The following is a 15238-nucleotide window of genomic DNA, read 5'->3' as shown; positions in this document are numbered from 1 at the left end:
AGCTCATGTATCCAGTACAGTGGCGGCCGCATTAGGATAAATGATCTGCTCTGATAATCGCGGGCAGATGCGTTTTTTTTTGGTCCGGAGTGAATTGCGTTATTTTAGCGCTCATTTTATTATCGCTGTCTGCAATATTGCAATACCGTCTTAAAACTCAGGGAGGCGTTCGCGAGCTGTTGTATTGGAAGTCTAATACTTTAGCAGTACAACCTATGTCAGTACACAGTCTGCGTGTGCGCGCGCAGTAATTGTAAATTTGCATATTTACTGTATACATGTATTTGCAGTGCTGTATGTCTCATTTGCGACCCTGTGCGTTTGACTGCACATGGTTGATTTGTGTGTTTTTTATGTACTGTATTTGGGGGTGTAGGGATCAAATTATTATGATGACCTGCCTTTTGAAATGATGCCATTTCTTTGAACTGCTGCACAGCTAATCCTTCATGCAGCTGTACCCTGTACCCCCCTCCCCCACGCACACACACAAGGCTCGCTCAAGGATTTGAAACTCTTATCGACAGACACCTCTACAGAGCCATTCATTTTCTGAAGCTTGCCATTGTGTTTTTAATCCGTCCCTAGCTGAGCGTCACCTCACTGTGCCTGCGTGTAATCCTCTTTGAGATGGGAGCTAGCTGATTACTGCGCATGACTCACCCACCCCCCCCCTCCAACCCTTTGAGGCTTTGTTTACGGTAACACTTTGGAAAATCCCTTCTCGAATTTTATATGTAAATCTGATTTGCACAGCACTGTGAGAATTGAGAGTTAAAAAAAACCATTAATTGATTCATGTAGTTTTGTCAGTCTTTCATTTTCTTTGGTGTACTGTTGGTGTGGGGGGGGGGGCTTGTGGTCAATGATTATGATTATCATGAATGTAAATAAATATTTATTTTATTTTATCAGGAACAAAAAAAACAAATATAAAACGCTTGCCATTTTGTTTTTAATCCGTCTCTAGCCGAGCATCACCTCTCTATGCGCCTGCGTGTAATCCTCTTTGGGATGGGAGCTAGCTGATGATTACTGCGCATGCGCCTGTAACTTCACCACTGCTTGTTTGAGTGAGTGACCAAAAAAAAAATTCTCCTAATTTTTTATTTTCTCCACAAGCCTGCAAAAACCATCTTGATATTACGATATTCAATCTGTGTTGTAGCTTTTGACTGCGACCCTGTGCGTTTGACTGCACATGGTTGATTTGTGTGCTTTTTATGTACTGTATTTGGGGGTGTAGGGATCAAATTATTATGATGACCTGCCTTTTGAAATTATGTCATTTCTTTGAACTGCTGCACAGCTAATCCTTCATGCAGCTGTACCCTGTACCCCCCTTCCCCCCTCCCCCACACAAGGCTCGCTCAAGGATTTGAAACTCTTATCGACAGACACCTCTACAGAGTCATTCATTTTCTGAAGCTTGCCATTGTGTTTTTAATCCGTCCCTAGCCGAGCGTCACCTCACTGCGCCTGCGTGTAATCCTCTTTGAGATGGGAGCTAGCTGATTACTGCGCATGACTCACCCAACCCCCCCCCCCAACTCTTTGAGGCTTTGTTTACGGTAACGCTTTGGAAAATCCCTTCTCGAATTTGATATGTAAATCTGATTTGCACAGCACTGTGAGAATTGAGAGTTAAAAAAAACATTAACTGATTCATGTTGTTTCGTCGTTCTTTCTTTTTCTTTGGTGTACTATAGGTGTGGGGGGGGGTTGTTGTCAATGATTATGATTATCATGAATGGAAATAAATATTTATTTTATTTTATCAGGAACAAACAAAAACAAATATAAAAATAATCATGAATAATACATAATGCAGTTCTTCTGTCAGATGGAAATTGAGGGCCGGTGGATAATCATAATTAATGCACATTGATAATAATATAAATTAATAATATATAATATATAATAATATATATATAGTGATATAATTTTTTCCGTCTTTATCTTCTTCCTCATTCTGTGTACAGTACAGGCAGTCCTCGTTTTACAACGCTTCGTTTTACAACGAATGGCTTATCCAACGCTATGCAATGCATACCTATGTTCATTTTTACAACGCCAAAACGGCTTATCCAATGCTCTTAAGACGCTTTGCAAAGTTGTTTATGTGTATATATTATACTATATTATACTATATAATATATTATTATATTATATATTATGTTATATTATATATATAATACAGTATATGCACTATATAATTTGTGTGTGCTGCATATTTTATTGTCTGCGTAAAATATTTTGTGTATTTTAGCATTAAAAATGCCTTCAGGAACGGAACCTTTCATTTAAACAGTGTTCCTATGGGAAAACAATTTTCGCTTTACACCGTTTCGCTATCCAACGCCATTTTGAGTAACGCATTGTGTCGGATAACCGAGGACTGCCTGTATTTCATTGAGAGAGGAGAGGTTTTGTGTACATCATGACTGCAGTTTAGATACTGTACACTTAACTATACAAACAGTTCACAGACTTTACACGATACCCCCCCTCTCCCCAAGTCCATCCTTTTTTTTCTGAAAAGACAAGAAAACAAAAAATTAGTGCAGTTATGTGCATACTGTATTATGGCATTGTGTGCTGTGTAGTACTGTCAAACTAGTCTATACTGGAACTACTGTATACTGTGACTACTGTTAAATAGTTTGTGTCCAGATGGCTGGTTCTGCTCTCTCTGGAAAGAAAACAATTGAGCAGTTACAGTAGGTGCATACAGTATTATGGCATTGTGTACTGTATAATCAAACTAGTCTATACTGGAACTACTGTATACTCTGACTACTAGGAAAGAAAAAATCTGTGCCATACTTACCTGTAACATACTGTACTTACAATACTACAGTACAGTACTACTTTCCTGATGCTTGCCCATTATGCGCGATCACAATGGGCAACACAGTCGCAATATGGTCAATATATTTATTGCATCGTTCCACGGTGAGTACATTGTTCCAAAAACTCAGTATGCCTTGCGCCAACTCATCCTTTTTGGAGGGTTTCACGACTTTTCGGGTATGGTCCTTCAACTGATGCCAGACCATTTCGATAGGATTGAAGTCTGGCGATCTGTCATTGGAGGGGGAGAAAAGGGACAATTAGTTTAAGAGATACAGTACACAGTAAAAACAGTGGGAAAAAATGAGATATGGTTACCGCACTTACTCCGCTGGCATCTTCACCCAGTTGATACCGCGCTCCAGGATATGCGCTGTTGACGCGGTGTGCTTCGGATCGTTGTCCTGGTAGACACGGTGACCATCCGGGAACTCACGTGTGATGTATTCCACAATCTCAGGCACAATTTTGTCTTGGAAGAAAGCTTTATTCATGATTCCTATAACATGAAAAGAAAAGTGCTCAAAAAGCTGCACACTAGTACAGTACAGAGCGTAAGGCAAAAGCGTGTGACATACATTTTACTGTACCTTCAAAGATGACGATGCATCCTGGTCCACGCCTAGAGATGGCACCCTACACATGCATCTTCACTGGGTGTTTTGGACGCAGCTTCATAGATATGCGTCCTTTTTTGTGGAATGCAAAGCTTGCAAATCTCTCCAGCGAAACAGTAGACTCATCAGAGAAGATGCAATCCTGGAAAGTCTCCCCACTGTCGATCCATGCCTGGGCCTGGACCACTCTCTTGATTTTGTTAACATCCCGTATCATGGGGTATGCTCTGTAATGACAAGGAATAAATAATTTTAGAGGTACAGTACAGTTTCATAAACAACACTTTTACCTCCAGTACTGTCCAGTACTAACCTCACACGTCCATATTTCCATCCAATTCTGCGTCTCATCTTCTTCATGCTGGTCTCGGATACAGTGAGATTGTGATTTTGCTGCAGAGTGTATTTGACCCTTAATGCACTCTTCTCATCATTCTCCTCAATAATGCAGCCAGGTTCCCCCTGCCTGCCAAGCTCCCCCTCACCTTCCTGGCGATCGCGGGTGCCGCCGAGCCCAATGGCGGTTCCTTCGGCCGATCGGAAGTGTGGGGGCGGTCAGAGTCCTGCTCGGGGGTTGCCGGGGACGCTCCCGGCGCTCCCGAAGCAGGGTGGCGAGGGCGCCGCCAGCTTCTAAATGTTTGCGCATGCGCAGTGCGGATCTTGGTGCGGTGGCCAGCCAGGGACATTGCGCATGCGCAGTGATAGCGCGCGAACCCTAGCCTACCAGGGACAGGCTCTTGGAAGGGACTACAAGTCCCATGAGCCTCAGCTGCGCCCCACGTGATGCCAGGGAGCCAATAGGGCTGAAGTATTGCCCTGCAGGCAAGAAAAAGATACATTTCGCGGGTTTGCAGCTACGCAGTCAGTCAGGACCAGGACAAACTAGGGGAAGGAGGTGAGTGCAGGGGTGAGTGACCCACTGCATTAGGCCAGCAGCCCCCTAGGTCCCAGTTAGGTCCTGAGCCACTGTTTAGCTTGTGGTGCTATAGGGACAGGCCCTAGATAGGGACACTGCCCCATTAGCTATTTGGATAGTCAGGGACACAGCGCTGAAGCCGTGCAGCCCTGCGTGGTGGGTTCTGGGCGCGGAACGCCACCAAAGACCCTGAGACTAAGGTGATATTATCCACGCTAGAATTCACCCAACGTGGTGTGGAGGATGACGTCGGATCGGGCGGAATCCCTGACGTAGTATGCGGTGTAGGTGGGAGCGTCCTGCGAGACGCAGTAGTTAGTGTCTCCTCCAGAGGGGGACACCGGTTATACATGAATACGTATTGCAACAGTAAAGTCATTGGTTATTTTACATACAGTGTGTTGAGTGAGATATATATATTTGTTCTGCGAGGAACCACTCCTCCTCTGGCGGGAGCCATCGCAGGTGGAGGCGCTGCACCACGAGATTGTGTTATATGTATGTACCCCAGGCTCCCCGTGGCGGAAGCTCAGCCCTCCTGTGAACCAACAGGTAACGCACCACACCTGGTAACATATAGGTTCCCCCTCACATACACTCTATATGCGATTGGGTGGGGGAATACCCGTTACACATATTTTGTCGACCAGAAGAGTTGTCTCCCTACAATGTACAGAAAAACAACAATCCGGTAAGTTACAGAGCAGTAGGCCACAAGCACAGCACATCATTTACAGTAAAAATAGTATACAGTGAGATATTGTTCTATTAATATGCAGCAATATAAACAATATACAGTATATACTGTTATATAAATATACCGAAATAACTATACAATTAGATAGATCTACACAATATATTGTTCTATTAATATGCAGCAATATAAACAATGATAGATATACTGTATTATATACTGTAGTTATATAAATATACTTACGCGTTAGTTACCGTTGGTGCCCTTTTGCGGTCTCTAGTTTTTCCGTGTGCATGATAGCTCACGGTGTTTAATGGCACAATGAGGCCAGAAGTAGCTAACCAGCGTTGGATAGCAGCAATTCGGTGTCCGCTCGTGTACATCTCCTTCATTCGCATGCTGAGATCCTTGGAAATCTTTTTAACAGGCATTGCTGCGAGTAGAAAGAAATACAAACACAAGAATGTGTGTTCGATGTTTAGTCGATGTGTATTCAATGTGCAGTGAATCCACAAAATGGATGGTGTATTTATACGTTAATGACTCACATTAGAGTACGCCCACTTTTAACACCTGTACCTCGTCGCCATGCATAAAAGCTTACACACTTTGCATAGCCCACTACTCGCTGATCTGTATCTGAACTTTCCCTTGTCCAGATACTGCATTGTGCCATCTGCTTCCATGGATCAACCCCGATTCTACGGATGCAGGAACCCACTTGCCTCTGCCATGCCTGTCATGCAGAAAAAGCGAAAGGCGGCTGCGACAGCCGTTTCCACGCCAAGGCCAAAGCGACAGGCTAAGGCTCTTCCTGACAATTTAAGAAGGACTATTCTGGAGGAATTGCAGCGCTTTTTTTCAATGACAGATCCTTTAATGAAAAGCGTTCGAGACGCCATTAATGACATTTTGTGCCATACAAGGCATCGGCCCTGGAAGGACAATCTGGTGGGGTACGCATTTGCGTGAGTGTTCAACTGTTGTTAATTTTTTGTAAATGTTTTGTTCCAGTCCCCGAGGGCCGCAAACCGGCCCGGTTTTCAAAGGTTAACCTGAAAACCGGGCCTGTTTGCGGCCCTCGAGGACTGGAGTTGTGCAGGCCTGACTGACGGTTCTATACACCATCCTACTGCAAATGTTTTGACTTGCTGTACTTTAATAAAGGAGATGTTGCGTTTTTTACATTTTCTGAATAAAGAATTATTTTTAATAACACCATACTGTTGTGCTGTACATGTTTTGACTTTCTGTACTTAAATAAAGGAGATGTTGCGTGTTTTAACTTGTATTAATAAAGAAATGTTTTTACTTACAGTACTGTACACACAGGACCTGCACAATTCCAGTCCCCGAGGGCCGCAAACAGGCCCGGTTTTCAAAGGTTATCCTTAAATGTTTTGACTTTCTGTACATAAATGTTTTAACTAGCAGTAAACCTGTTGATGTTTTGAATTGCTGTGCACTTAAAATGTTTTTACATTGTACAGTATTTGTAAATAAATGTTTTTGTACTTACTCCACCAATAAAAGAAAATGTTGATTTGTTTAAATTGTTCCATTGTCTCCTTTTATTAAGTAACAAAATACAGTGTTTCTAAAATGTACAGTACTGTCCAGGCACACTGTACTGTATACTGTAGGCATGTTCAGTACTGTACATCACAAGAGTATTAAAATAATAAATGCTGCACGGGTATAGAATACACATATGTACTGGAATACATGTAGAATAAATGCATACTTTTTATTTTCTCGGGTTTATTATACAGTATATATAAAAAAAGTATTGTATACGGTCTGAAAACATCAGCATACTGTTTCAGGTTTTCTATGGAGCTCTCAGTTACAATATTCTATCCTAATCAATAACAACGGCCACTAAACTGTAGACTCCGGTACGTGTTTTTTAAATCCGATTCAGCAATGTGCAGGCATTGTTACACAAAGCGATATTATCCATCGAAATCCCTCCATTTGCCGTTATCTTTTCTGAGGAAAAACAAAAATAAAAGTTTTACTGTAATGGTCAGTCCCCTAAAGACGTTCCCAGCCAGTCCCACCAATAATTTTCTCGGGGGGCGTCTCCTGTTCACATGCGCATGCGCCTACTGTAGATGTGATGACACGCATATGCGTTTCAAGAAGGTTCCAATGCGCATGCGCCTAGCGTTCCACCAATAGTTCAGTATCTGCAGTACAGTACTGTAGAAGCCGCTCAGCCAATGATATTGCTTACAGGAGAATCGCTTGACTTTTGAATCGCACCAATATTGATATTTTCAAAATAAAAAAAAACAGAATAAAATACGGCAACATTACTCACCATAGAATTTCCCATTCAGCTGGCGCCGGGCCACTGCCGGTGCCGTATTCTTGATCATCCACGTCGTTGACAGTTGACAGCGGGACTACTACACCTGTAGTCAGCTGATGAGGCTGGAAATCGCTTAGGTACATGCAAACTTGCTCAAAACTGTACGCGAAATCCGGCTCAGGCTGCAGGTATCCGGGCGGGGACAGACAGCAAGGGTTGTCACTGACGGTGGGACCATTATTGGAAGCCAGTGCTGGTGCTGGCGCATTGCTTGCCAGCGACTGACGTTTCTTAGTTGGTTTCGCCTTTTGCCGTCTGCATGATCATAGATACGGGAAAAACCCGGTGATACACACCAATACCCTCCAATAACATCGGGATCAATACGAAAAAAACATGGATCGCTACATAACCTTTCCCTTACTGCACACTTCCACACATGAGGAGCTGGCGAAAATTTGTAAAAGTCATAGTTTTCGATAAAATACTGATACATTTGAACAACTGTTGCCATCTTATCCTCTGTTATATTAATCGCGGCCCATATTACTGTAAATACGCGTAAGTTCTTTCGGGTTTTTGGAACACGGGCTGCACTTGAACACTCATGGCGGTGGGACTGACTGACTTTGGAGAATAACAGAAACTGGTGTTTGTCTTTCTTTAATATGAAAAGCCTAAATTGATACATTATTGTAACCGCTTCCTTCAGTCCCAAGGCCAATTTACAATGGACCACTGTGGTATCTTTTTTAAACAAAACACCTGCAAGCCGACACATTACTGAAGCGCATGCGCATTACAATTCATGAATATCTGCCATCTGGTGGACACGCGAAGAATTGCAACCTATTAAATCCGAACCATTCTCAATAAACGCATGATCCGCGCATCAACCGCGGCTATGAATGCGGCATGAACGCGGTGAAGTGCGTGGCATTCGTAAAAAAATCCCGGAAAAATGCGGTGATGTTGGAGAATAAAAGGGGCCGCGACAGTATGTCTCCCTTTGTGTGAGTAACATTATTCTATCGCCACCATAATCACTGTTTAAAACATGTTCTGTCCCTATAATCTTTAGCCCTTTGGGGTCTTTATTGTGCTTTGAAACACCGCGGGTCATCACTCCTTTGAGTACAGTATATTCCCACGGGGTTACAAGAAGCGCAGTTTCAGGCTCCTTTTGGTCCTGCCTATATACTGTAGGCTGCACTCACATTCTAAAAGGTATACGGCATAAGTTGTGTTACAATTTATCAAACTTTTAATGTCATAAGTTATTGTGGAATACTTAGCTTTAAATGTAGTAACCCCATTAGATATATGACTACACGTGATGCCTCTACCCCCACATTTAAAATTCCCTATAATCGTTGTTCCAGAAACTTTTTTTAGATGTTTACATTTCATGGTCATTAATGTTCTCCTTTTGCTTTTGTTGTGTTTTTTTCCCTTGTAGATATTCTTTCACAAGAAAAGCTTTGGCTAAACTACAGAGCATAATGCTATGATGCAAAACGTACGTCGGGTCAACTTTCAGTGGCTATGGATACACTACACCGAATAGCACTACAGAGCATAACGCTATGATGCAAAACGTACGTCGGGTCAACTTTCAGTGGCTATGGATACACTACACCGAATAGCACTACAGAGCATAACGCTATAATGCAAAAAGTACGTCGGGTCAACTTTCAGTGGCTATGGATACACTGCACCGAATAGCACTACAGAGCATAACGCTATGATTTGAAACGTACGTCGGGTCAACTTTCAGTGGCTATGGATACACTACACCGAATAGCACTACAGAACATAACGCTATGATGCAAAACGTACGTGGTGTCAACTTTCAGTGGCTATGGATACACTACACCGAATAGCACTACAGAACATAACGCTATGATGCGAAACGTACGTGGTGTCAACTTTCAGTGGCTATGGATACACTACACCGAATAGCACTACAGAGCATAACACTATGATGCGAAACGTACGTGGGGTCAACTTTCAGTGGCTATGGATACACTGCACCGAATAGCACTACAGAGCATAACGCTATGATGCAAAACGTACGTCGGGTCAACTTTCAGTGGCTATGGATACACTGCACCGAATAGCACTACAGAGCATAACGCTATGATGCGAAACGTACGTGGGGTAAACTTTCAGTGGCTATGGATACACTGCACCGAATAGCACTACAGAGCATAACGCTATGATGCGAATCGTACGTGGGGTCAACTTTCAGTGACTATGGATACACTGCACCGAATAGCACTACAGAGCATAACGCTATAATGCAAAAAGTACGTCGGGTCAGCTTTCAGTGGCTATGGATACACTGCACCGAATAGCACTACAGAGCATAACGCTATGATGCGAAACGTACGTGGGGTAAACTTTCAGTGGCTATGGATACACTGCACCGAATAGCACTACAGAGCATAACGCTATGATGCGAAATGTACGTCGGGTCAGCTTTCAGTGGCTATGGATACACTGCACCGAATAGCACTACAGAGCATAACGCTATGATGCGAAACGTACGTGGGGTAAACTTTCAGTGGCTATGGATACACTGCACTGAATAGCACTACAGAGCATAACGCTATGATTTGAAACGTACGTCGGGTCAGCTTTCAGTGGCTATGGATACACTACACCGAATAGCACTACAGAGCATAACGCTATAATGCAAAACGTACGTCGGGTCAGCTTTCAGTGGCTATGGATACACTGCACCGAATAGCACTACAGAGCATAACGCTATGATGCGAAACGTACGTGGGGTAAACTTTCAGTGGCTATGGATACACTGCACCGAATAGCACTACAGAGCATAACGCTATGATGCGAAATGTACGTCGGGTCAGCTTTCAGTGGCTATGGATACACTGCACCGAATAGCACTACAGAGCATAACGCTATGATTTGAAACGTACGTCGGGTCAGCTTTCAGTGGCTATGGATACACTGCACCGAATAGCACTACAGAGCATAACGCTATGATGCGAAACGTACGTCGGGTCAGCTTTCAGTGGCTATGGATACACTGCACCGAATAGCACTACAGAGCATAACGCTATGATGCGAAATGTACGTGGGGTAAACTTTCAGTGGCTATGGATACACTGCACCGAATAGCACTACAGAGCATAACGCTATGATTTGAAACGTACGTCGGGTCAGCTTTCAGTGGCTATGGATACACTGCACCGAATAGCACTACAGAGCATAACGCTATGATGCGAAACGTACGTCGGGTCAGCTTTCAGTGGCTATGGATACACTGCACCGAATAGCACTACAGAGCATAACGCTATGATGCGAAACGTACGTCGGGTCAGATTTCAGTGGCTATGGATACACTGCACCGAATAGCACTACAGAGCATAACGCTATGATGCGAAACGTACGTGGGGTCAACTTTCAGTGACTATGGATACACTACACCGAATAGCACTACAGAGCATAACGCTATGATGCGAAACGTACGTGGGGTCAACTTTCAGTGACTATGGATACACTGCACCGAATAGCACTACAGAGCATAACGCTATGATGCGAAATGTACGTCGGGTCAGCTTTCAGTGGCTATGGATACACTGCACCGAATAGCACTACAGAGCATAACGCTATGATGCGAAACGTACGTCGGGTCAGCTTTCAGTGGCTATGGATACACTGCACCGAATAGCACTACAGAGCATAACGCTATGATGCGAAACATACGTCGGGTCAGCTTTCAGTGGCTATGGATACACTGCACCGAATAGCACTACAGAGCATAACGCTATGATGCGAAACGTACGTCGGGTCAGCTTTCAGTGGCTATGGATACACTGCACCGAATAGCACTACAGAGCATAACGCTATGATGCGAAACGTACGTCGGGTCAGCTTTCAGTGGCTATGGATACACTGCACCGAATAGCACTACAGATGCAGCCAGAGGGTTGGTCACATAGTCGGCCAGGAAACATAACACGGCAACTTCCTGACAACTGCCCGCTTGCGGAATCCCGGCGCCCGGACTAATTGCCCACCAGGATTAACACAGCGGGGGTCCCTGTGTCTGAGTGAGACTCCCGGGGTGTGAATCCTACCGGTCAGTCCTGAAGAGACCGGCATTGAGAGTCAGAATCCGTCACGCTCCCTGTGCGCACGCAGAGGAGATCACGCGGCTTTCATTTTAATAACAGTATGGAAGCAGGGGGTCTCCGGAGCTGAGCCGCATGACTTTCAGCCCCGGGACCCCCTTCTTCCCGAGATACAGGCCCCTGTGGGGGGTGCTGGTATCTACGCCATGTTTATGTCTCCCGGTCATGTGGGCAGTGATGCGGAGGAATTAAACATGGCGGAGATACCGGCACCCCACACCGGGGCCTGAAATGAATGCGGTTCAGCTCTGGAGACCCCCTGTTTCAATAATATGTCATTAAAATAAAATAAAAACAGCTTCATTACCTTAGCGGCTAGCCACTAAGGTAATAGTTACATAGTTACTTCTACACACTGATCGGCTACACACCTCTCTGTTCTTACTTACACTCAAACCTCGCACAGCTCTACGCACACTCACTGCTCTCACTCACACTCACACCTCAGCGCACATACACTCCTCTCACTCAGCTCTGCGCACACTCACTGCTCTGTTCTTACACTCACTCCTCTCACATAGCTCTGTACACACTCACCGCTCTGTTCTTACTTACACTCACTCCTCTCACTCACATTCACACCACTGTGCACACTCACTCCTCTCACTCAGCTCTGCGCACACTCACCACTCTGTTCTTACTTACACTCACACATCTGCACACACTCACCGTTCTGTTGGCTGCTCCAGGTCAGCTCGTGGTTCCGGGTGGGGATGAGCAGGTTTGCAAAGCGCTGCGCAGTCACATAGCTCTGCAGAGAAATCACATCCCCGCAGAACACAGCACAGTGTATGAGGGGGTCTGTGCAGAGCAGTGGGGGCCGGTGTGGAAGAGATGCAGAGATCAACACTTGGGGTGTAGGTCTTGGTGCTCTGCGGGTCAGCCGCTTGCGGATCTCCCATCTCTCCTGCTGCTCCGCATCCAAACGCAGAGAGCGCAGAGCACAGGATGAGAAGGGGAAGCTGAGTGCTGACATGTTATACAGCTGTATGCCCTGGGTCACGTGTGTCACTCACTGTCACCTCCCTCCCCCTGTGTGTCACTCACTGTCACCTCTCTCCCCCTGTGTGTCACTCACTGTCACCTCTCTCCCCCTGTGTGTCACTCACTGTCACCTCCCTCCCCCTGTGTGTCACTCACTGTCACCTCTCCCTGTGTCACTCACTGTCACCTCTCTCCCCCTGTGTGTCATTCACTGTCACCTCTCTCCCCCTGTGTGTCACTCACTGTCACCTCTCCCTGTGTCATTCACTGTTACTTCTCTCCCCCTGTTTGTCACTCACTGTCACCTCTCTCCCCCTGTGTGCCACTCACTGTCACCTCTCCTTCTGTGTGTCACTCACTGTCACCTCTCTCCCCCTGTGCCACTCACTGTCACCTCTCTCCCCCTGTGTGTCACTCACTGTCACCTCTCTCCCTGTGTGTCACTCACTGTCACCTCTCTCCCCCTGTGTGTCACTCACTGTCACCTCTCTCCCCCTGTGTGTCACTCACTGTCACCTCTCTCCCCCTGTGTGTCACTCTCTGGTACCTCTCTCCCCCTGTGTGTCACTCTCTGGTACCTCTCTCCCCGTGTGTCACTCACTATCACCTCTCCCTGTGTCACTCACTGTCACCTCTCTCCCCTGTGTGTCACTCACTGTCACCTCTCTCCCTGTGTGTCACTCACTGTCACCTCTCTCCCCCTGTGTGTCACTCACTGTCACCTCCCTCCCCCTGTGTGTCACTCACTGTCACCTCTGTCCCCCTGTGTGTCACTCACCGTCACCTCTCTCCTTGTGTGTCACTCACTGTCACCTCTCTCCCCCTGTGTGTCACTCACTGTCTGTCGGGGACTCGGGGACTATCTCCCCGTGTGCCACTCACTGTCACCTTCCTGTGTCACTCACTGTCACCTCTCTCCCCCTGTGTGTCCCTCACTGTCACCTCTCTCCCCCTGTGTGTCACTCACTGTCACCTCTCCTCCCCCTGTGTGTCACTCACTGTCACCTCTCTCCCCCTGTGTGTCACTCTCTGGTACCTCTCTCCCCGTGTGTCACTCACTGTCACCTTTCTCCCCCTGTGTGTCACTCTCTGGTACCTCTCTCCCCGTGCGTCACTCACTATCACCTCTCCCTGTGTCACTCACTGTCACCTCTCTCCCCTGTGTGTCACTCACTGTCACCTCTCTCCCTGTGTGTCACTCACTGTCACCTCTCCCCCTGTGTGTCACTCACTGTCACCTCCCTCCCCCTGTGTGTCACTCACTGTCACCTCTGTCCCTGTGTGTCACTCACTGTCACCTCTCTCCCCCTGTGTGTCACTCACTGTCACCTCTCTCCCCCTGTGTGTCACTCACTGTCACCTCTCTCCCCCTGTGTGTCACTCACGGTCACCTCTCTCCCCCTGTGTGTCACTCACTGTCACCTCTCTCCCCCTGTGTGTCACTCACTGTCACCTCTCTCCCTGTGTGTCACTCACAGTCACCTCTCTCCCTGTGTGTCACTCACTGTCACCTCTCTCCCCCGTGTGTCACTCACCGTCAACTCTCTCCCCCTGTGTGTCACTCACTGTCACTTCTCCTCCCTGTGTGTCACTCACTGTCACCTCTCTCCCCCTGTGTGTCACTCACTGTCACCTCTCTCCCCCATGTGTCACTCACTGTCACTCACCGTCAACTCTCTCCCCCTGTGTGTCACTCACTGTCACTTCTCCTCCCTGTGTGTCACTCACTGTCACCTCTCTCCCTGTGTGTCACTCACTGTCACCTCTATCCCCCTGTGTGTCACTCACTGTCACCTCTCCCTGTGTGCTACTCACTGTCACCTCTCTCCCTGTGTGTCACTCACTGTCACCTCTCTCCCCCTGTGTGTCACTCACTGTCACCTCCCTCCCCCTGTGTGTCACTCACTGTCACCTCTGTCCCCCTGTGTGTCACTCACCGTCACCTCTCTCCTTGTGTGTCACTCACTGTCACCTCTCTCCCCCTGTGTGTCACTCACTGTCTGTCGGGGACTCGGGGACTATCTCCCCGTGTGCCACTCACTGTCACCTTCCTGTGTCACTCACTGTCACCTCTCTCCCCCTGTGTGTCCCTCACTGTCACCTCTCTCCCCCTGTGTGTCACTCACTGTCACCTCTCCTCCCCCTGTGTGTCACTCACTGTCACCTCTCTCCCCCTGTGTGTCACTCTCTGGTACCTCTCTCCCCGTGTGTCACTCACTGTCACCTTTCTCCCCCTGTGTGTCACTCTCTGGTACCTCTCTCCCCGTGCGTCACTCACTATCACCTCTCCCTGTGTCACTCACTGTCACCTCTCTCCCCTGTGTGTCACTCACTGTCACCTCTCTCCCTGTGTGTCACTCACTGTCACCTCTCCCCCTGTGTGTCACTCACTGTCACCTCCCTCCCCCTGTGTGTCACTCACTGTCACCTCTGTCCCTGTGTGTCACTCACTGTCACCTCTCTCCCCCTGTGTGTCACTCACTGTCACCTCTCTCCCCCTGTGTGTCACTCACTGTCACCTCTCTCCCCCTGTGTGTCACTCACGGTCACCTCTCTCCCCCTGTGTGTCACTCACTGTCACCTCTCTCCCCCTGTGTGTCACTCACTGTCACCTCTCTCCCTGTGTGTCACTCACAGTCACCTCTCTCCCTGTGTGTCACTCACTGTCACCTCTCTCCCCCGTGTGTCACTCAC

At 46.8% G+C, this 15238-nt stretch overlaps 1 protein-coding gene across 1 annotated transcript in view; it reads right to left on the bottom strand.

Moving 5' to 3' along the window:
- Positions 1–15238, bottom strand: part of ASB10 (ankyrin repeat and SOCS box containing 10) — a 61778-nt gene that overhangs the window by 45915 nt on the left and 625 nt on the right. The window contains exon 1 of the mRNA XM_075583508.1: positions 12230–15238. This exon is cut by the window's right edge and continues 625 nt beyond it. Coding sequence (XP_075439623.1) covers positions 12230–12536 — 307 coding nt within the window. The 5' untranslated portion in view covers positions 12537–15238. The remainder of the gene's footprint in view (positions 1–12229) is intronic.

The sequence above is a fragment of the Ascaphus truei genome, unplaced genomic scaffold (genome assembly GCF_040206685.1).
Source record: "Ascaphus truei isolate aAscTru1 unplaced genomic scaffold, aAscTru1.hap1 HAP1_SCAFFOLD_330, whole genome shotgun sequence".
Lineage (NCBI taxonomy): Eukaryota > Metazoa > Chordata > Amphibia > Anura > Ascaphidae > Ascaphus > Ascaphus truei.
This window is presented reverse-complemented; position numbering and strand designations above follow the sequence as displayed.